The sequence below is a fragment of the Nanorana parkeri genome, unplaced genomic scaffold (assembly GCF_000935625.1).
Source record: "Nanorana parkeri isolate BGI_ZX_2015 unplaced genomic scaffold, ASM93562v1 scaffold1, whole genome shotgun sequence".
NCBI lineage: Eukaryota > Metazoa > Chordata > Amphibia > Anura > Dicroglossidae > Nanorana > Nanorana parkeri.
The window spans coordinates 1143453-1166970 of record NW_017306269.1 but is presented as its reverse complement, the minus strand read 5'-3'; the positions used below and the strand labels follow the sequence as shown (position 1 = coordinate 1166970).

Sequence of the window (23518 nt, the reverse complement as noted above, 5' to 3'; positions counted from 1 at the left end):
AATAGTAAACTAGCATTGTACCCACCCTCTGCTGCAGTTCCACATCAGGTCCATCAGCAGAGGGCAGGAACAATGCTAGTTTACTATTGGCTATTGCAAATTGAAATAGCCAATAGTAATGTCCCAATGCTTTTCAATGGGAAAAATTCTTTTTTTTTTCTATTCTGACATCGCTCCGTGTCAGAATAAAGAAAAAAAAAAAGACACATCAGTGCTTCTCTCCTGGGCGGCCGGGAGCGGGAGGCTCCCAGAGCGCCCGGGAGAGGTTTTTTTTTCGTTTTTTTTTCGACAGCAGCAGAGCCGCCGAGCAATAGGAAACTATTGGGCGGAGCTAGCTGTCACTGCTAGCTCCGCACAATCATTTGCTATTTACTTTTTTAACGTTTTTCACTGTTTTTCTGTTCTGCTCGGTACCTCTGAGGGACCGAGCAGAACAGCCGAGCCGAATGCCGCTCGGCGGCATTCGGCTATTCACTCACTGCTGTTCGGGATCTTTAAGAATAGCCCGAACAGCAGTGAGTAGCCTGCCGGAGTCGAACTCCTTCTGTACTTCGGGTCGGCCGAACATGCTGAGCATGTTCGGCCAACCCGAAGCCACACGAAGCAAGCCGATGTACGGCTGATTTCAGCCGATGTACGGCTGATTTCAGCCGACGTACGGCTGAAATTAGCCGTACCAGCCTGAAGTGAATAGCCGAACAGCGTTCGGCTCACTTCACTTCAGATCGGTCACTCACTCGGCTGCCCCTCGGCAGCTTCGTGCATAGACCCCTAAGAATCAATCTCTCAATTAGAAGAAGCACTATCAGCCTGCCGTGTGAGCTCCTTCAGTTGGCCGTTCAGGTCTATAAAATAAGCAGGCCAACTGCCAAGTGAAGAAACCCGCACAGCAGGCTGACGATGCTGCTGATAACTGCAAGGTGGCAGCTTAGCGTTGTCACCCTGCAACAGGAAGTGCTGTTACTGGAAGGATATTCAGGTAAGAAACTTTGCAATAGATTCACAAACTAGAATTTAATTAAAAATACCCTTTTAAATGGGTGTCTGTCAGTTCTGATCAGCAGTGGAACCGGGCATGGATCCCTTGCTCATCGGAGCAGTATGGAACAGATGTCACCATTTTGACATCCATGTCTACCATTTGTTTCCTCTATCTTATGATGGAGTAAAAACTGAACTTAACGGACCTATGTTAAGTTTATGGGGAGTTGGATGTAAACAGACAAGTGTCCATTTACATCAGATTACCCCGCGCCCGATCCGCCACGTTCTTTTTTGTTTTCCTGACTTGCAAAGAGTCAGGGGTAATCGGATGTAAACGGATCATATCCGTTTAGATCCGGCTGCCTATAGAATAACATTGGGCTTCTGATCAAATTCTCCTGAAAAACTGACTGGTTGACCTGATCAGAATGCCCATCTAAAAGGAGCCTGAGACATAATGGCAAACACATTAAAACATAATTACGAGTTTTTGTTTTGCAAAAAGATTAATTTTTTCAAATATTTGTACCACTTTAATTGGCTTGTATCCAACAGTGGCGCTTGTGTATTGAACAGACAATAGATCCTAAGCTGCTTCAAGGAGCTGGGCAAAGTGGGGAGCCGGGACCACCATAAATGGCCAATGTTCTCTGAATAGTGATGCGGAAAGTGTTAGACCACTATGTCAATGTGTCAACTCAGCAAATACGCCCGTTAGGTTGTTACAAGCAAGGCATCTCCTGCAAAGTGTGACCTATTTTGAAATACTCAACCCCAATCCTGATCGCTTTAAGGGACTTGTGACAGGCCAACCTAAATTTTCATAATGAACGTTTCCAGCTTGGGAAAAGAGAAAACATAATAAGATGCGGCCTAGCGCGTAAAATTCTGTCTTTGACAGAAACGGAAATTTCAGCCAAGAATTCAGTCACATAACACAAAGTGACTCCCTTTCTAGTATCTTTAGTAAACCATTACTTTTTTAATTATTATCAACCTTGTTCCAGCGTGATAAATTGCTAATTACTTAATACCCTAATCAGCGCTCATTCTTTGCACAGATAAACTGTGACAGCGCCATTAATTTAAATAGTAATTTCACTTAATAGCCAGAACGGCACAGCAGATTTTTATGCAGCATTTTCTGAAGACTGCATCCATCACGGAGGAAATTCTGACATAAAGATGTCTGACGTGCACTAACTCACTTAGGAGGAGCAGATGTTGCCGGGCGCGCTTTGCTCGTTATTCCCAGAGTGCATCACTTCAGCATGAATGAGCTGCAAATGCAGGGGTAGACAATCTTGTGAAGCTGCATGCTGTAGCCTCTGACCCCCGCCTAATTTATCTCAAGCACCCTAGCACTTGGCTTTTTGATCTTCTGCATTCGAGGTAGATATTGTGCTCAACCACTATGGAAAAACAAACAAAAATCAGGATTCTACTGCCATGCAAAGTTGAATGGGACAGAAGTTTCTCTATTTAGAATATTTATTAGACTCTTTCTGCATTGACATGACTGGATATGAATTATGTGCCACTGTAGACAATGGAAGTAGCTCCCTTGCTGGCATGAACAGAATCTCGCTAGCTAGCAAGGGAGCAGAAACAGAGTAACATCTCACTGCTTTGGCTTGCAAGGGAATGACACTATAGAAGCTGAGAAAGCTCTTAGCGATTCTGTTGCTTGCAGGTTGTGTGACATGAACCATATTGCATGGTCACCCAATGGCTGTCTTTGCGGCTTTTTAGCTCTCAATGCACTAGATAATCAAAATCAGGTAATGTAGATGTGATGAAATGATCATTTCCTGATATATATTGTAATCTAAATATTTATGTAAGAAAGACAAATGAAAAAATAGTAAAACATAGGGGGGGAATTTATCAAAACGGGAGCAGACAGAATCTACAGCAGATTTGTGGTGCAACCAATCAGCTTCTTTGTGTTATTTTCAAATCTTACCTGAGCAAACTGAAAAGAGATGCTAATTGGTTGCCATGGACAACTGCTCCAGATTCTGTCCGCTCCAGTTTTGATAAATTCCCCCCAGAGTGTTTTGTGGTGTGGTGTTTTGAGGTAGAGTGGTATGTCTCCATCACTAAACTTTGCTTCCTTGGGCATGTTGCACAAATCTGGGTTTGCATTTTGTGTTAAAGTGCATGTGAAGTCACTTTGTGAGACTCTCCCTCTATATTTGTCCTGGTGACCATTGCTAGTGGGACCAAAGGTGATGGGAAATCCCAAATTCTGATTTGTCAATGGAACAGAGGAGAAATCTTCCAATGTGGACACTTGTTCCGGTGACAATTGTATAAGACCCCATTCATACCCGAACATTTTGTACTTCAAATGTCTAAGTGCTACAAAGCTTAACAGGAGGAATCCTAGTTTGTTCAATGGCCCCTGTTCAAATATGACCCTTATGTCGCTTGTAGCAAACCACCTGCAATGTGAAAAAGCATAGGAGCTTCTATTGGGGCAGAGTTGCATGTTTTGGGCCCAATAGACTTCATAGTGAGTGCCTGAAAAATTTGTGTAACACACATTTTTCATTTGCTTTCTTGCCTAGTAACAGTCTTTCCATTGACTAAAAAAATATATAAACACTCAAGCCAGAAAAACAGGTAAATACACGCAAAAACACCTGCACAAATACTAAAAGAAGCTCAAAAAATGACCAAAGAAGCTCAACTGTGAATGGGGCCTGAGAGTCAATTTTTCTCACATTAGAGAGCTTTCGTCTCACTTCTTGTTGTGTCTACAGGACATGAAGTAAAGGTAAATCCTCACTGGGGATGTAACCCTAATTATCTACTCTATCCACAATGGGAAAAAAAATAAGAATAGTAATGTTTTTGGTTTTATAAACACTTTACATTTTTTGTCTGCATTATCTTCCTTTTCTGCACTCTCCCTAAAGGAGGAAGAGATCCGCTCTGGAGATTTTCTGCAGCAAAATGGTGCTGTGGAGTCACAACCTCATAAAGTGACACTAAACCTAGGAGTGTGACCTTATAAATGCATTCAAGTACCTTAACTATTAATAAAAATGTATCTTACTTGTGTATCACTCGGCTGTAGATCCTCAAATCATCTCTGAATTGGTGCTGACACTGTCCTTCCTTCTGGAGGGTGGCTACTTTTGTTCCCCACGGTCCCTGTGTGTGTTGTAAAGTAGTCACCGATCCAAGCTCGCGTCCTGTGATGGACTGCAGTCTCACATTTAATTTACTAATTTGTATGGAGATTGTAGTCCATCACAGGAGTGAGCTTGGAGCGGTGGCTACTTTGCAACACACACAGGGACCATGGGGAACAAAAGTAGCCCCCCTCCAGAAGGAAGGACAGTGTCAGCACCAATTCAGAGATGATTTGAGGATCTGTAGGAAGCTACATTTGTCTCATTAGTTAAGGTAATTGAATGCATTTTTTAGATTTAACTCCTGAGTTCAGTGTCACTTAAATGCTGCAGCCACTGTTCAATGGGATGTCGCTTACAGTGGAAAAATACTTCACTATCCACTTATGTTTACTGGACTTTTTTGATTAATTCAGTCTGGCAGCTGCTGCTGTGGCTGAGGAGCACATTGCGTGCTGGACAACTTCTTTTGGCATATGTTCGGCGTTCGGAGAACGCTAGAACATGCAATGTTCGAGTCGAACCTATGGTCGACTCGACCAGGCAGACCATCCTTAATCTAGATGTAGAGGCTCTGATGGTGGCCATACATGTGACAATTCTGTTTTTTTTTTGTTTTGTTTTTTTATCAGCATTCGATTAAAAAATAAATAAATAAATAAGTGAAATGACTGTATGGAACTGGACAATCTACAGCAATTTGCCATCTGTGGTTTTGATCATTTCCTAGTTTTTGAGAAAATTGGAAAACTGTTGGGGGAAATCGATCAAAAATGGACTTCAACTGGCATTGCAGTGGTGTCAAATTTTCAACGAATTTTTGATTGTTTTAATCCATAAACTGATTGAAACCAATGAGATCTTTTGCAATCCTCACATAACGTTAAAACCACAGCCTGTTATTGAAAAATAAATATTGATAATAATAATAATAATAATGATGATGATGATGTAGGCTGGTGAGCTCATGTAGTTCTGTACAAATTTAAATCAGATTTTAGTTATAAAAGAAGACCCAGATTGGAAAGTGAAACTACGTGAGCGTAAACAGCCTACACGAAGTTACTGCATGCTAATAGCTATCTACAAAGTTTACCTCTATCAGTAAAATGCCAAATCCAGCCCCCTTCCATTGCCAGGGAATGTGGCTAATTCATGAGTGGTCAATCCAGTCAGTGGCTCTGCATGAACTTGTACAAATATAATAAATTATATATATATATATAAACAGGGCCATCCTTATAATGAAGCAGTCTGAGGCTGTTGCCTTAGGCAGCATCTCTTTGGGTTACAATGGGGGGGCGGCAGACAGAGAGGCATGGCCGCTCTGCTGCGCAATGTTTGCATTGTGCCTGCCACCACCTTTCAGGCCAGAGTGTCCCAGGTTGATAAGAGCTGGGCAGGGAGGTGTGTAAGGACCATACACATTTCCCCACCTATCTCTTAGCAACCTGGGATGCTCTGGCAGGTACCCTGCCCGGCTTCTGGCAACCAGCGACGCCTCTAGTTGCCAGGTGCTGGGCAGGATGCAAGCCAGAGATGGAGCCAGAACTTGGTGGGGTGATGATGCTAAGGCCAGGCCCCTATCCCTTGGTTAGCATGGACCACCAGCACCGCCCCCGTTCTCCCAGTTAGCGTGCACCACAAGCTAAACCCCCCTTCCACCTCAGGTGGGGAACAGGCCAGGAACTCCTCTGTATATACAGTATAAAGTTTCCAGATATAAAGTAGTATCCAATATGCATGCAATAGTTCATTGGCCACAAAATGTGGAGTCAGGCAGAAAGCGACAATAAATGAGGCCCAAAGAACATCCAAGGTTTCGGGATACCCAGACCTCTTTTCCAAGTAGGACCTCCTGTATACCCTTTGTAAGATTGGTATCTCACACATCAGTGCATGCCCTACTCTACTAAAGAGAAGCATTTTTATTTCTGTCTGTGTTGCTGTTGGAGAGTTCCCCTCACTTTCTGTCTGGTAAAACATTGTCAGCAGGACAGGAAGTAAGGGGAAATCACTCTAATAGTGACTTAGATAGCAGTATAAGTATAAAACCCAAATGCATTTCCAACCTTTTCCTATCCTATCCAAAACTAGGAAAAACGTTTTGACTTGATATACACTTTCAGACCCCGTTCACACTATGGTGTTGTGCTACGATGTGCATTACCGAACACTTTACTACAACAAGTGGCAATGTGACCACAACGCACCTTGTGACTGATGTATGCACCACTTTTTGGCAGTGTACTGCACTGCATATTAGTGCATTGGCGTGCATTGCATTGCGCTGCAGTTCAGTTGGCAAGGTGCTTTGGGTGCCATTCAAATGAATAGCATACCAGTGCATGTAACGCGTTGCTGTAAATTGCACGTTACCACAATGCTATACTGTGAACGGGCCCTAACTATATAAATATAAGATCATATTCAATGTATTCATGGCAGGAAAAAGGTGAACACAATGGTATTCAGGTTAGTGCTACCTCATTACAACACTCTGCATGGCTTTTGTATATAGAGAAAAAAAAAAACACATGAGTACCAGATCTTTTTGATGCTGATTTACTATAACTACTTAGTCTACATCTGCATTGAGATGCCTATGTGTATGATGTTTAGTTAGCTAAAGCACTGAGCATTACAAATATCATCATCATGTATCATTTTATTTTGTTTTATTTTGATATAAAAATACTTGCTATCACTTTTTTCATCCTTTGTTGCATATCAGCACTGGCAGCCTCATTGTGGCTACTTACTGCCTACATGCACTCCATCAACTGCTGGCTGTCATTTCACAGGGCAAGTAGATGTAGAAATTGAATTGCCACACCAAGTAAAATAGTCCAGATATAATCTTATTCCATTAGGACCAGGCGGACATTCAAGTAGATAGGTCAACACATTTCAGGGGTCTAAAACACAGCCCCTTCTTCAGGGCTTAGTAAGAGAACTCCAATATGTGGACTACAATCCCTGTAGCTTGAAAGTTGTATTGAGTTGTGATGGAAGTACATCAGGCTTGTCAGCAGCTGGTTTGGCAGCCTTTTCTTTTCTAAAGGCAAGTTCCTTAGCAGTGACAACAGTGGGCCATGCCTGTAATCTCCATTGGGAGAGTAATTGACAGGGTGACAATGCAGGAACACAACTGGTACACAGGGGCAGAGTGTTGCCACCCTGAACAAGGACCTTCATGGCAGGATCACCAGGTAATATTTTAATGAAAGCTGCAGATTTTAAAGTAATGAAAACTACTTTTGAAATTACTTTAACACATTAAAGCTTACATGCGAGTTTCATCAATGGGTTTACATCGACTTTATTCTACAGCATCTCTGTAGCTCTTCCATACAAAAATACATCTTTCCTTATCTTTAATGAAAGCAGAACATGCAGCACAAAGTTTAAAAACCCAAAGGTTAACTGCTTGTTTTGTCTAGGTTCGGAGATGGCTGGCCAGCTGTCACAGCGCTCCCTCCAGCCTCTCTCCCCCTCTGTTGCAGCAATGCTACGTTCCTCGGCATCTTCAAGTCCTATACACTGTATAGAATGTGATGACTCAGGGACTTTAGACCACAGAAGTGAAGGGGGAGCAAGGCTGAAGAGATCGGTCTAATAGCAAGCTGGCTCTGAGGATCAGATGAGTATAACTTTTTTTTTTAACCTAGACGAAAATGAGCAGTTAACCCTTGGAGTGTGGGGGTAGTCCCACTGCAAGGGTTACTAAAATTTGTGTCCAGAGTTCTTTAAAAAATGATTATTAAAAATTATATTATCATGTTAAACCTTATATGAGATTTTAGCTATTGGTTTTATAAAGATAATATTATTATTAATATTAATATTATTATTATTATATGTTTTAACTGAAAAAAACATTGTCAGCATCCTCAGCCAGCTGTACCTCTCGATCGGTTCCATTTCCACCCTGCGATTTATGACTTACACATGCTGATGCTACATCTTGTCGCTTACTGTCACATCACATTTCCCCAGGAAAGTCAAGGAGAAAGTGTATCGGAAAATAGAAAAAAAAATCTGTTTTCATGAAAAGCTGCCAACAATTATTTAATGTGCATCACAGAGCTGAAGGAATGTATAAACACAGCTGGCTGGTGAATTACTAATTCAATAAATCTGTAAAAGCGATGCTTTACAGCGAGCATTAGAGTTAAACGGCATAAGCTCTCCAGGCTGCACATCAGCTTTACCCGATATTAAGCTAAGGTTTGGTACGTAGCGCTTTGGACGCGTTGGCTGGAAGGCTGCTTTTCAGGTACGGCTGTAGTGAGAATCACAGATGTGGGAACAGCAGGTCTTACAGGGAAGCATTGAGGGTAAAATAGGATCATAAAAGCAAATCATTTCCTTAAGCTGCGCTTGTGCCCAATAACTGCAAATTTGTCAGAAATGATCACGATCTGCGTCCTGTCCTTACCGGCAGATGGCGGTGTGCTTAAAGCGGACCTTTTACCTTTTTTTGGTAACTTTAGCTCATTCCTTCCTTATACATATTAGATAAATGAGAGTATTTTAAACTTTTTTCCTAAATATTTTTAAGCTCTTTCACTGTTCTACGTCCTCTTTTGGAGTCTTGTCGAGAATGACATATCCTGAGCCACCCACAGCCTCCTGGGATATCCCAGAACACTGCAGGCATTAAAGTGACACTAAACTCAGGAGTTAAACCTATGTGGCTCACCTTCAATATTTAATAAAGCCATACAAAATAAAAGAGGGCATTTTAAATATAAAACTGAAGGAAAAGGATCATTGTTTGAAAGTTACAAAGAATATAACAAAAGATGTAAAAAGGAAATTGTAACAATTCAAAAAGGAACAGCAGGTGTGAAAAAAGAGTAAGCCAAATCCCCCCAAAAAGGTATTTTTTTATATTAATAATAGTAAAAGGATCAAATGTGAGAATGTAGTTTCAGATATAAGATAACTCAGAAGGAAAATCTATTAAATGTCACCTTCAGCTCTGTATATACAACAGGAAATGGTGGAGCTCAAGTCCACAACCCGGGAATAGTATTGCAACAACCTCAAATTAACCACATAGGCTCCAAACTGTCAAAGTCTAGAAACAGTAAGACAAAATAAAGTTGAATAAATCACCTGGACCGGATGACTTACACCCATGTGTCCTCAAAGAGCTGAGATGTGTTATGTTGAAAGCATTGTTTCTCATTTTTAGAGACTTTTTAACCACTTAAGTACCAACCTGTAATACCACTTACCAGACAATTTTCAGTTTTCCGTGCTGTGATAGATTGACTGACATCTAAATGAATGAAGTTTAAATGTTTTATTTATTTTATTTTTTTAGAAAGATAGAGCTTTCTTTTGATGATGTTTATTAACAACTGGGTTTTTAATTTGTTTTATAAAAAGGAAAAAAGACAACAAATGTAAAAAACAAAACAAAAACTGGTTCCCTTACTTTCTGTTATAAAATATACAAAATAAAAATGCCAGGGCAGACTGAACATTCCCCAAATGACCCAATTTTTTAGTATATAGACTAGGGATGCACCGATATATTGGCCGCCGAAACATATCGGCCAAAAATGGCACTTTTGGCTAAATGCCGAAAGTGCCACTTTCCTGCCGATACATCGGCGCATCTATGATTTCTTTCCTCGCCGCTGCTCTGTGTCCCAGCAAGGAGGAGAGAAATTGTGACAGCCAGCCATGTAAAAAATAAAAAGTTTATAAAAAATAAATAAGAATAAAATATAAAAAAATTGAAAACATTTAAATAAAAAACATTTTCGGTTTCGGTTTTCGGCCTGACATTTTTTTTTTTCGGTTTTGTTTCGGTTTTGAAATTTCCATTCCGTTGCACCTCTAATATAGACACCTCAAGGTAATCTCATTTTTTTGCCAATGTTTTTTGGAAGTGAAGAAACATGCTGAATAAACAATGCAGCTTGGTAATGGTGTACTAGGCGCAGTGCATCGATAATGTGCTGGTCATATACAGAGGGAGGACAGGTTGTATGAGGAGGGAGGAGGCAGTGAAGGTTTAATGTACAGGTTACATACATTGGGAGGATGGAGATGAGGGGGTTAATGTACAGGTTCCATACAGTGGGAGGATGGAGATGATGGGTTTAATGTACAGGTTCCATACAGTAGGAGGATGGAGATGAGGGAGTAGATGTCCAGTATAAGGGAGGTGAAGGGTTATATACTGGTAACGTAGAGACAGAATGTAGATCTTTTGTACAGGATATAAGGGGGGAAGGGTTAAAAAAGATCCTGCAATCAATTACAACCCCTCACCAATCATCTGCTGCTGATTCCTTCATTCAAAAATGATTATTGATAAATACTGAGTGATGATGGCTCAGATCACAGCCACTGATGGGTTTGTGTGTGGGGGGCATAGTAAAGTGTTAAATGACCGGCTTGGTACCAATGGATTGGCACAAGACCAATGTGGTGCCTATACATAGTTGGGAAAATGCTTTAGGCCTTGTTCACACCGAAAGCGTGTGCGTTCCTGAGCGAAAGCTGCTGGAAGGCACAACGATCGCTGAGAAACTTCTCCCTGCATTTTGGGGCGGGAGGGGGGCGTAGCGGTGCATTGTATTCAATGGCACCGCTTCCACGCCCCTCCCCCCCCCCCTGCCCGCAGTGCGATTGGACGCCTGTCAAAACTTTGCCAGCATTCCGTTCCACTGCAAACGCAAAAAGAAAATAGGGTTTGGTGTGAACAAGCCCTTTGAGTTTAACAAAGGTGCATATAGATGAGTTTATGCTACAAAACAATAATGTTTCCTGCATCGTGATGCTGTGTTTAAAATGTATCAAAAGCCAAGCTGTTTTTATTTTGTGTTTTGGATAGACTAGGGAAGGGATAGAACCCTTGTCATTTTCTTTTATCGCTGCCTGTGTCTCTGCTAGGGAAATTCACTCTTTACCTTTGTCTTTATGACCTGTCACTGAGACAGAAAGTAAAAGGAAATCCAAAATTTTGAGTTGCCACCAGAATAGGGGGGTAAATTACCCAATGCGAACATTTGTTCTGGTGACAACGGTAAAAGAGGGCATTTCTCACTTCCTGTTTTGCGTACAGGACAAACATGTATAGAAAAATCTCTCCAATAGGACACAGGTGGCCAAATGTCCTCCCCCAAAAAAACTGACAGCAGTTTAACCCTTTACTCCTACTCTATCAAATACAAACTGGAGTTACTTGTCCTCAGCCACCGATTAGCATTAGGGTTGAGCAGCCGATTTAGCGGAATTTGATGTTGCAGCAAAATTGCCAATTTTCTCTACCAATTTTGATAGGCTTTTGAAATAAGCTGATCATTGTACCATACAGCACCAGCTAAGCAAAACTAGCTAACAAAAAAATGCACCTGATGATGACTAGCTTTACTGATTAAAAAATAAATATTGATCACTAGTGCTGTTAGGGGTAAAGGTTTTTGAAATGTTTCTCTATTAACTATCCTCTATTCCAGCGTTTCTCAACCATTTTTCAGTCATGGCACCTTTTAAAAGTATGCAAAATCTCAAGGTACCCCAGTCTAAAATGTAACAAACGTAAATGTAAATATAAGGGATGCACCGATACTTTTCGGGTACCAGTGCCGATACTTGGCATTTTAATGAGAACTACCAGGGTTGCAGCGGTTGCAGCTGGGACCTGGCTCTGGCGCTCTACCACTGTCCTGAAATCATTAGTCGTTTGGTTTTAGAAAAACTGTCACATGAGCTGGAGCTGGAAAAGTATCTGTTCTTGTACTTGTACCGAGTACTGTACTTGGTATCGGTGCATCCCTATGTAAATTGTCAAAATTGGCATGTGGTCCAACCCCCCCCCCCCCCCCCTCAAAAAATCAAGGACAGGGTTCTGGTATGGGTTTTAGGTTAAAAAAAAAGATGAAGTGTGGTTTTGCCCCTTTACATGGGAGTTCCCCTTTCACATCAGAAGCTCTCCCTTCACATTAGAAGCCCGCTTCACATCAGAGTCCTCCCCCTTTAGCAAACATTTGAAGGCAATCCTGAGAAAGCCAGAAGGCACACCAGGGTGCCACAGCACCCTGGTTGGGAAAAGCTGTTCTATTCTATAGTTGCCAAACAATCTCATAATGGTCCTAACAGCCTTCTGCCCTTATTATGGCGTCCATTCATATGGCCTTAAGCCCATGTAACGTTATGGCCTTTCCCGGGGCTATACTTCCACTTCTAAAACATACAAAGACAGAGGTGTGCGATACAAATGTAAATTGCACTCTCTTGGCATGTGGTATGCAACATAAATGAATGTTAAAAAAAAAAGCAGGGAGAGCCCGGTCACATGACCTATCAATGCCATGTGACTAAGAGTTAGACACAAGTTTTCAATGAATAAAAAAGTAAATGTTTGAGCCTAATGGCTTAGAAGTTGGGGTCACCCAAATTAAGAAATCCACATGTAGTTGAGCCAGTAGGAGCACCAAACACAAGGAGTCCAAAGTATTTTATTATTTCCACTAGTGTCAAAAGGAAAGCAAAAGGCAGCCATCATGTTTCAGGGGTTAAAAGATTCTCCTTCGTCAGGACTTGTACAAATGTTATGAGGACACTAAACAAAGCTCCTGAGCATACAAATCTATGACAGAAGATAGTTATTATTGGTAGCTATATACAAACATCTTTGCACAGTGCTTTACTTAGTGCACATCAGTCCCTGCCCTCAAGGAAGTTACAATCTAAAGAGTGACGTGCCTTGCCTTCTGTGCTGGGTGAGGCATCCCCCAGCCCGCTGAAGCTCTGCCCCCATCCCGCCGAAGCCCCACCCCCAGCTCAGTAACCAAACTGTGTGGGGAGGAGGAATAAAAGAGACAGGGAGGAGCCTCCCTGTCTCTCACTTCGCTGTGGCTTGTGGGTCACCGGTGAGGCATCAAGATTGATATCCTCACTGTTTTTTATTTTAATTGGAGAGCTTGGACCACTGGCGCTTTGCCATTGGTCCAAACCATCCATAGAGCTCACGCCTCTAATACAGAGTTGAGGCTGTGACAGCTCTGGCCTCACCAAGTTAAGTTACACAAGCAATGGGGAAGCCCTCTGCTGTGTAACCTAACTACCTGTCAAAAGCCGGATACAGCGTTACCTGTAATTAAGAGGTAGCGCCCCGTCCATGACAGGTTACACAGCGCGGAGGCTTTCCCTGCTGTGTAAACTGTAATAAGCCGGTCTGAATGGAGAAAAAACTGCCAGCTGCAGACTTGAAGCTGACAGCTTTTTCCTGTATACTACTACCTGCCCACACTGACCACACGTCCATGAATTTAAGATCCCTATATTTCACACTGGGGCCAATTTAGACAGGAGCCAATTAGCCTTCCAGTATGTCTTTGGAGTGTGGGAGGAAACCCATGGAAACACAGGGAGAACATACAAACTACATGCAGGCAGTTCCCTGACCAGGATATGACCTGGAGACCCCCAGTGCTGCAAGGCAGAGGTGCTAAACACTAAGCAGCTGTGCTGCCCATAAGCAGTGAGTGATTGTGCCAGTATCAGTGGCAAAATGATATGCATTATGTCTCCAATCATGGAGTGCTTTCTGCACAGGACACCGCAGGCTTTATACCACCTTTTAGATTGTAAGCTCTCACGGCAGGGCCTTCCTAACCATCCTGTTTCGAATTGTATTGTAACTGTAATGTCTTCCTTAAATTGTAAAGTGCTGCTCAAACTGTTGATGCCATATAAATCCTGTAAAATAATATTATTATTATTAATAATAATAATAATAATAATAATAATAACACAGCCTGTATTTTATGAATGGGCCACAAAATGCAGGCTGCAGTGTAGAGTAATCCATCAGAGTATAGCAATATCCGCTGTCCGTTATAGAAGCGCCGTAAAGTGCTGGACTCTAAACTGGAAATCGACATTTTTCCTTTAATGCTAGAAAAAATCATTTTCAGTAGTATTTCAATATTATCCCTCAAATCATCTGCAATTGCTCTTCGTCCGATAAAGATGAGCATGCGTAAGTGAAGCTTCATCAGTCACTAAGAAGAAAGTCCACTAATAACCTTTAGCCAGTTAGAGAAAATGCCCAGTACTTCATAATCCCCACAACCCAGTGCACATTACCCAAGTGCCCTGAGAAGAAGAGACAATGCAATCTATCCCCTCATTGCAGAAATCTTCTACTTTTTTTTTTTAGGTGCAGCCGGCAATAAAACAATTGTGCTAATGTCAAATGAAATTGGCTATTAGTTGTGGAAGAAGTTTACACCGAATTGCAGCTCTCTGCGAATCCATTAGAAGCATTTGAGTCGGTGAATTAGGGAAATTAACGTGAGCAATGAATTTAAGGCTAATAAAAATTATTAGGTGTACTGAAATTTCAATGATACTGTCTGGTGCCATAAAGCAAGTCGTACCGGGGATCTGCGATGTGTCTTGTTTTTAAATAGAACTTCCATTATCGCAGAAATTTCCACCCCGGCTGGAGGTTATGTGTGATGTGCTAGGTACATTCTTATAACATGTAGTTTATTGGCTATGATATATGTGAAAACTCAATATTACAGAGCACTTCCTACTACAATGTACAGAGACATTCACTGGACATAAGCTGGAGATTTTAGAGCAAAAACAGCAACTTTGTCTTTGCAGAAATTTTGTAGAATTGAAACTTTTTTTTAGCCGTGCAGCATCGGTAGACAAAATTAGGAAAGAAAAGTTCACACTTCAGCATTTGTATGCAATTTCGAAGCTTTTTTTGCATTTTGTAAAAACGTTTTTCAGGGTTGAGAGTTATTGTTTTAGCTAATGGAAAACCAGCTGCTAGGAGGAGGAAGAGACAGTTGTTGGGTACTAAAAACACGCATTATGTGCGTTTCCCATTGAAGTTTAATGGCCCAAAGCATGCAAAAGGTAGACACAAAGCTCAGGTGTAAATGGGCACCACTAGAACTGATGGGAATGTAAAACAAAATGCTCAGATGTCAGATGAGTGCTCAAAGTTAGAAGCCTATGGTGCCCCTAGCTGTGAGCACCCACCCCTGTATCCTCAGGCACCTCAGATTAGGTATAATACAGAGTGCTGCTATGATATCGGTTCCCACCATCAGGAAGTCAGACTTAGCTTATTGTCCGTGACTCAATGCACTCCTGTCCGATAAGAACCTGGAAACTTGTCGGTGGGTGCTGTGATGACAAGCGGATGGCACCACTTACATTAAGGTAGGGCTGGTAATGATTACAATTTTTGTGTTCGATTAATCGAAATTTTTTTAAATAGATTAATCGATTAATTAACGCACATACAGATCCAACTACATTGGCCTACACACATACAGCACAGCAATGAAGTAATAAAATCAACTAGGATCACACTAATCCAGCACGTTATTAATCTCACGTGCCCCACTCAATATGGCCGCCGCTTGAGTGGGGCAACTCAGAATAATAACGTGCTGGATTAGTGTGATCCTAGTTCATTTTATTACTTCATTGCTGTGCTGTATGTGTATAGGCCAATGCCTTGGCTGGCGCTCGTGTAGAAAGTTTCTTGGGCAAACTCACCGGCCCAAGTGGCTCCGTTCACGAAGAAAGCACACATTGATATAAAAAACATTTACACATCTCCACAAAGCACACACACCAACGCAAGGTGTTGATACCATATCCAGAGGAGTACAGCCATGGATAATAACAAAAGGCTTTTATTTTCATGGATATCTTATGTGATAATTTTAGATTCAGAACCTCAACTAATGGCAGTCCCTTGCGATGAGCTAACGCACGCTATGTCTGCATGTTGCATTAAGGAAGCCCATTCATTTAAATGACAATAAAACGGACATACAATATTTTTGGCGATGCAGCGCAACACAATGTACAGTATTCCATTACCATGCGCTGTGGTGCACTGTATTGCATGTGCATTGAAGGTGTGTTGCCTTAGCGCATTGGGGTGTAATTGGAAATAAATCACTCTGCAACAGACTAATGCATGCTTAGTGTGTTACCACAGTGCATAGGTGTGAATGGGCCCTTCTTGTATAATAGGCAAATTTAAGCAAACTGCTAACTGCACATTTAATATGTTCAATATGTTATATACATATGTTTCATTTTTTTTATTTTATTCCCTTGATATCTTCTATATGGCTGTCTGTACAATATATAAGATGACAGCACTTCTGCCATTCTGCCAATGCTTCTAAACTCCTTTCACTGCAAGCCTGATTTCAAATTTCAAGCTTTTAGATATTGACACACTCTATAAAATTGCAGCAAACCTTTCAGGGAATATTTAAGTGACATAAAGGGTGCTTTTTAAATATCTGCTGCAATTGTTCTTTAAACATATACATAGAACCCCTAACCAAATGACATTTACTGTAGTTAGCTAAAGCACAGTGTATTATAAACAATTGCGATTTCTGAAAGTAAATATTATTTTTGCTATTTTTCATCCTTTGTTTTATCTCAGTGCTGCTGATCCCCTGCAGCCTCTTTGTAGCCACATCCTGCAACACGGGCTACATGACATTTCTCCAGGCAGGTTTCCAGGTCGTGACAATAGAGGAAAATGCATCTCTTATTGGAAGCTGTCTGTGCAATGTGCATCCATAGCCTCACTTGGAAGATGCCTGTGCAATGTGCATCCCTATTCTCCATTGGAAGCTGCCTGTGTAATGTGCATCCCTAGCCTCCATTGGACGATGCCTGCACAATGTGTGGCCCTAGCCTCTATAGGAAGCTGCCTGTGCAATGTGCATCTATAGCCTCCATTGATAGCTGCCTGTGCAATGTGCATCCCTATTCTCCATTGGAATCTGCCTGTGCAATGTGCTCCTCTATCCTCCATTGCAAGATGCCTGTGTAATGTGCATCCCTAGCCTCCATTGGAAGCTACCTATGCAATGCACTCCCCTAGCCTCCATTGGAAGCTGAATGTGCAATGTGCATCCATAGCCTCCAATGGTAGTTGCCTGTGCAATGTGCATCCCTAGCCTCCATTGGAAGGTGCCTCTGCAATGCGCATCTATGGCCTCCATTGGAGGACAATTGTAAGACAAAGACTGAGCATTGTCACCTTATAACAGGACATGCTTGAACAAGGACCTTCATGGCAGGAGCACCAGATATTATTTTAATGAAAGTTTCAGATTTAAAAATATTGAAAACTACTTTTGAAATGTCTTTAACCCATTAAAGCTTATATGAGATTTTATCTGATGGGTTTACATCTACTGTAATCTACAATATCTCCATATCTCTTCCATACAGACAGAAATCTTTCATGATCGATGGCATACTCCCAACCCTATGATAAATCTCACCATGAATAAGTCAAAGTGCACCAGGCTGTGCGAATATTAGCCTGGGACAAGCAGTCGCTATAAATAAGCAGTAGTAAAAGCCGGTAGTACATGGGGAATATATAGCCACGGTTGTCTTTGTTCATTCATATAGCGGAATGCAAAGCATGTTCTGTCTCCCCCGGGCACCTGTATCCCGCTCCTACACAACCCATCCTACGCCCCGGAGAGAGCACTAAAATGGAAATGCTGCTCTAGCACTTCCCTCCCAACAGCATCTGTTAATTCACTCCATTTATAAAATACATATTGACAAAGACAACTGAAGTGGGACAAAGGAGATTTGATTTGGTGTGAGAAAGTCAATTCAATGTTATTTTGTTAAAGGACGCCTTGCTTGTCAAATACGTGTTTAAGAAATGAAGTGGGGGAGATGCGTCTGGTAAACTCCCATGATCCGAATAAGCCGACAAGCCAAGATTTTCTTTTTTATTAAATATTGCCTTGTGCTTATTTATTAAGACGTCCGTGAAGATTTCAATGCCATTTCTTTTCATTTTAAGGGAAAAGTGTCGTCTTTTTTTATTTTTGTTTTTCCTTCTTTTTTGTTTAGCTATAGCCTTATGCAAAAGTTTGTGCATGTTCTTATTTTTGGTAACCTGTCATGGTAATAGGGATGTGAACCCACAGGCGTGCAGGTGGCATGGTATCCACCAGGGCGTGGACTCTAAGGGCCAGCCAGTGTTCTGCCAGGGAGCCCCTCACGGAAGTTTGAACTTAGCTGCATGCTGACCCCAGGTCATGACCCCCAGGTTCACCCTTCTCGTTTGCAGTACCCGGATGGATGGAGCAAAAGAAGATCCGGAAAACAAGCAAAAGGTCAGGGCAGGCAGCAGACAATTGTAATCAGGAGAACCAGCTGAGTCAGTACACAAGAGATCAGTCCACGGGAAGTTAGGTCATGAATAAATGCAAAGAAGGGGTTCTGGAACAAGTGTTGCTCAAGCAACCAGAAGCTGGTCTGAGAGGGATTTAAATAGGGAGACAGGCAGGAGGCAGGACAGGAAGTAGCAGGAAGGAAGGTATATAAACCCTCAATTTATGCATTGTGGGAACCGGCAGTAAAATACAGTGAAAAAGAAAATACACCCTCTTTGAATTCTATGGTTTTAGGTATCAAGACATAATAACAATGATCTGGTCCTCAGCAGGTCTTAAAATTAGGTAAGTACAACCTCAGATGAACAACAACACCAGATATATTATTAAACATAAAGCCAAAATGGAGAAGCCATGTGTGAAAAACTAAGTATACCCTTACTGCTTCCATAGGAATTAAGAGGCTAATTAGCAGCCAGGTGTCAGATGTCACCTGACACCTGGCTGTCCTTGACTAATTGATCATCAGCAAGTGTGACCACCTCTATAAAAGCCGAAGTTTCAGCAATTTGCTGGTCTGGAGTATTCAGGTGTGTGTTAACACAAAGCCAAGGAGGCAAGACATCAGTAATGACCTTAGAGAAGCAATTGGTGCCAGGGCTGCCGTCAGGGGGGTGCGGCCGATAGTCAAGTAAGGGGCCCGGGCCTGCATGAGGGGCCCGGGAACCTTACATAAGTATTGGCCGACCGTACAGGTGACTGGACAGGAGGTGGAGGCGGCCGGACCCCGCAGCACCGGAGGAAGCTCCTCCAGTGTCCCCCTGCAACTGTCCCCGGTGTCCACCTGTGACTGACTGCACATTAGGTTTTCAAAGATGGCTGCCGCGAGTAGCGGCGGCCATCTTTAAACCTGGCAAGTGCCCACATTTCATTTAATATATTGCCGAAAAGGCAATATATTAAATGAAAATCATTCCCTGGTGGTCCAGTGGAGAATCAGTATGAACTGCATCTCTTGCTGATGCAGATCATACTGATCGCTCCCTCGTGGTGCTGCCACTGACAGGCGGGGTTCGATTAGTATGTCTGCATCAGCCTGAGATGCAGATCACACTGATTCTCCACTGGACATCAGGAGAATCCCCAAGTGCCACACTGGACCCCAGGAAAAGCCCCCCTTCCTGCAAAACAGGTAAGCAGGGGAGGGAGACATTTTTAAATGAACTATTGTTATTAGTTGTGTGTGTGTTTTTATTGTGTTTTTTTAATATTTTGTGTGTGTGGTTTTTTTTAACCTCCCTGGCGGTATGATTACTATTTTTTTTTCCTTTTTTGTTCTGTTTTTTTTTTCCTTTTAAACTTCCCGCCGGTTCTGTCCCCCTGCGACACGGGCGCTCACAAGGGACGGAACCTGAAGACGGATGTCGGCATCAGCCAGAGGACACATCGGGGATCGCGGACAAGGTAAGAAACGCTATGCTGTATTCCCGAGTGTGGCTCGGGGTTACCGCATGAAGCAGATCTCTGCTTCATCAGCTTCTTTGGTGGTCCCTAGGGGACATTAGGGGTCTTGGAGACCCCTGATGTCTCCATAAAGAGGACCTGTCACATCTCTTTGCTATCATATAGGGGGGTTTCTTAGCCAAAAAAAAATTAAATAAATTAAAGTTTCCAAAAAAAAAATTAAAGTTACACATTACGCTGCACATGTTACATATCGCCACAAATGTCACAGTGAGAGCAATAATTTTAGGGCCATTAATCACTGATAACACTAAACTGATGAGCGGTAAAAGCTTTTAGAGCGTCGCCTATGGTCAATTTTGGGTATGGTAGTTTTTTTGCGATTTCGCGGGTGCGCACAATTTTTAAGCTTGACATGTTTGGTGTCTATTTACCTGACATGACCCCGTATTTTATATTTTACCAAAAAATTGGGTAATAATAATAGTTTCCTAACATAATGGGAAACATTTTCAGTAATTTTTCCTTAATATAGTAAAACATAAAAACCCCCAGTGGTGATTAAATACCACCAAAAGAAAGTTCTATCTGTCCCCAAAAAATGGTATAAAATTAATTTCAGTACAGCGTTGCATGACAGCATAAATGTCAGTCAAACTACTGCAGTGCTGAATACTGAAAAATTGGCTGGCCAGGAAAGGGGTGTAAACACCTGGTCAGCAAGCGGTTAAAAACACCCAATGTGTGTTTACAATAGAGGAATGACAATGTGCCAACATTCTGGTGCACTAGAAATTAATATAAAAGAAACAAAGATTTAGTGCCTTTGTTGTGAATTTTGCAGATTCATTTATCTACAATGCCTATAGTTACAGAGATGAATGAGGGCTTGTTTTAAAGTGTTTCATTGCTTGTTTAAAATATGTACATGATTTACATATATGTACATGTACATGAACTATGTACATGATTTAGTGTGCACAGTCTGGGTGCAGGTTCACTTTACAGCAGGGCGAATGGCCCTGCAAATTGTTTATAAATAGACCCCTTTAGGGTTTCTTTCACAGAAAGAAGTGCAGAGGCAGCTTTTACTTAACCAAAAGATCAGATACCTAAGGCTACAGGAAAAGTCTAACACTTTAGTTTCCACTCTTGTTTCCCTGTTACTTTATATTTGTAAGATCGTGATTCCTGTTTTTGGTCACAGCACGCCAGGCTTATATTGTGACCTTACTTAATGTCCTAATTAGGGATGCACCGATACCGGTTCAGAAACCAGTTCAGATACCAGTGCCGATACTCGGCATTTTCATGAGAACTACCAGGGTTGCAGCGGTTGCAGCTGGGACCTGGTTCTGGCTCTCCACCATGGTCCTGAAATCCTTAGTCTGTATTGTTTTAGAAAAACTGTCACATGACACTAAACAAAAATGTATCAGTACTTGTATCTGTGAGTACTTGGGTAAGTATCAGTACTTGGATTGGAAAATGGTATAGGTGCATCCCTTTATTTATATCTATAAAAACAAAATCATACATTATAACAGAGATGTACAAATCCCAGGAGCTCCGTGTGCACCTTACAAATGACAGCTGCCTCCTAACTTTTGATTTTTTCTCCAGTCTAGTCTTGGAGCCCGAAAAGTATCTGTACTTGTACTGAGTACAGTACTTGGTATTGGTGCATGCCTAGTCATGATCATGTTTTTGTTATATGAGGTCACAGGTCTTCATTAAAGGCGCTCAGAATGAGCCTGATGGATAAAGGATTAGTGTTACTTATGCTGTATGGCATCTTCTACATATGATACTATGCAATTGCTCTACAAACCTCTGGATTGCCTGTAGATTGCTCCTGACTTCTCATCACCACAGCAGATGGAGTTTTGGGGCACAGTTTTGCCACCACAGCACTGCTGGTTGTAACCATCATAGAGAACCTCTCCACAGCACATCTGGTATCCAGATAAATATGGATATTCACCACAGCAAGAATCTCCTTCACCCATAGACACTTCATTGTGAATTCCATCATAGCAGCAGACCTCACCTGTTAAAAATACAAAGTACATAATTTTATATAGAAACATGCATTTTGGTCATCAACTGATTGAATGGATACAACTGACCTGATTCTGAACATACATGATACATGATACATATTCCTGAGGTTCGTTACCCCATGTCAATGTCTATTTTAGAGAAAGAAAACATTTTATATTTATTATATAAAAATAAGTCTTGTTTAGATGTCACCATAGGGTTCGGGGAGGACAAAACCACATGACTAATTACTACCTCTCCCACATGGTAGAACTGTGGCATATCCCCCCCTAGTATTCTATAATGCAACTCATTGGCCAGTAGATGGGCAACTGCATTGCATCATGAGATTCTGGGGGCAAGGCTTAAGTAAAGGGCCGCTAAGCTTCTAAGTTTGCAAACCGTGTGGCTATGCCAAAGAATATTTGATCTCTTCTATTATTGTACCTAGCCATCTTGTGGTGTTATGTCTTAGAGATTAGAAATAGTATAATGTGGTTTTAAGGTTCCCTTAAAGTTCAAAACATTAGCTGCTTATGTGCTGAGAGCTGTTCAGCAGTACTACATTTCTGTGTTCTTGTGTACTGATGGCCGTGGTGTAATCTTCACCACTTGCTTCCCGCTACCTATTCCAGGTCTGTGCTGGGCACACCTGCTCTCATTAGTGAACTTTAATCAAGAACAGAGCTTTACATCTGCATCTGATCAACGTGTTTTTGTCATGCCACATGAGACGTCTGTCTCTCTCTGACTTCTGTCTGACTGTTCATGCCTTAGATTATTCCTATATATTGTTTGGACTGTGTTTGCACCCAGCTTGTGCTTATCCTGATCATTGACCTTTTACATTTGCTATTGTCAGTTATTGTTCCATTTACCTGTCTGGAACCTGCACTCTGTTTGTTTGCACCTGATCTGGCCATCAGCCTGCTGACTCTGCTCCTGTCTGTCGTTTGCTCTGACCATCTGGTTTACGCTGCTCTAACATCTGTCCTGCCTGTTGTCGCCTGTTGCCCCAGGCAACACAGAGGGTTTACCGAACTCTGTGACACATGGCAGACCTGGTTTGATACATCAATTATCCTTTGGCATATTGTCCATGCCTCGGCATACACCAACCTGGCCCATTACCATCCATTCTGATCCTGCCATGACCTTGATCTGCTCTTTGACATCAACTGATTGTTATTATTCTCCCATTCCATCAACATCCTCAAACGTCATGAATTCTAACAGGTGCAGGAGGTATGTCTCCATCCCCACCAGCCATCCAGCAGATAGGGAACAACACCCCCAAATGTGTAGTAAATAAGCATTAATGCTGAATAAATATTGTATAAATACAAGAGGCATTTCTATTATAACTTGAATCTTGATGTCCATTGTGTAATTCTGCCAGACCATGAATCCATCATTAAACAACTTGTGTACTTTGCCTCTGTGAAAAAAATCTTCCTTTCCTGAAGACCAGTCACTGCTGGTCTCTCTCCTTTTGCAGGGTGACTGGTCTTTTGTCCGCCCCCTCTGTATTTTCTGCAGGCAGCCTGCAGTGGGTGGACTTGCTGGGCCCCTCCCACAGCTCTCCTCTCTGCACAGGCTATTTACAGCACAGTGATGATGTCACCCTATAATGAGGCAGCCTGAAGCTGTTGTCTCAGGCAGCATCTCTTTGGGTCACATAGGGGGGGGGGGGGGGGGGGG

At 41.9% G+C, this 23518-nt stretch overlaps 1 protein-coding gene across 1 annotated transcript in view; it reads right to left on the bottom strand.

Annotated features, from left to right (window-relative positions):
* Positions 1 to 23518, bottom strand: part of USH2A (usherin) — a 534204-nt gene that overhangs the window by 126732 nt on the left and 383954 nt on the right. The window contains exon 55 of the mRNA XM_018556052.1: positions 21606 to 21824. Coding sequence (XP_018411554.1) covers positions 21606 to 21824 — 219 coding nt within the window. The remainder of the gene's footprint in view (positions 1 to 21605; positions 21825 to 23518) is intronic.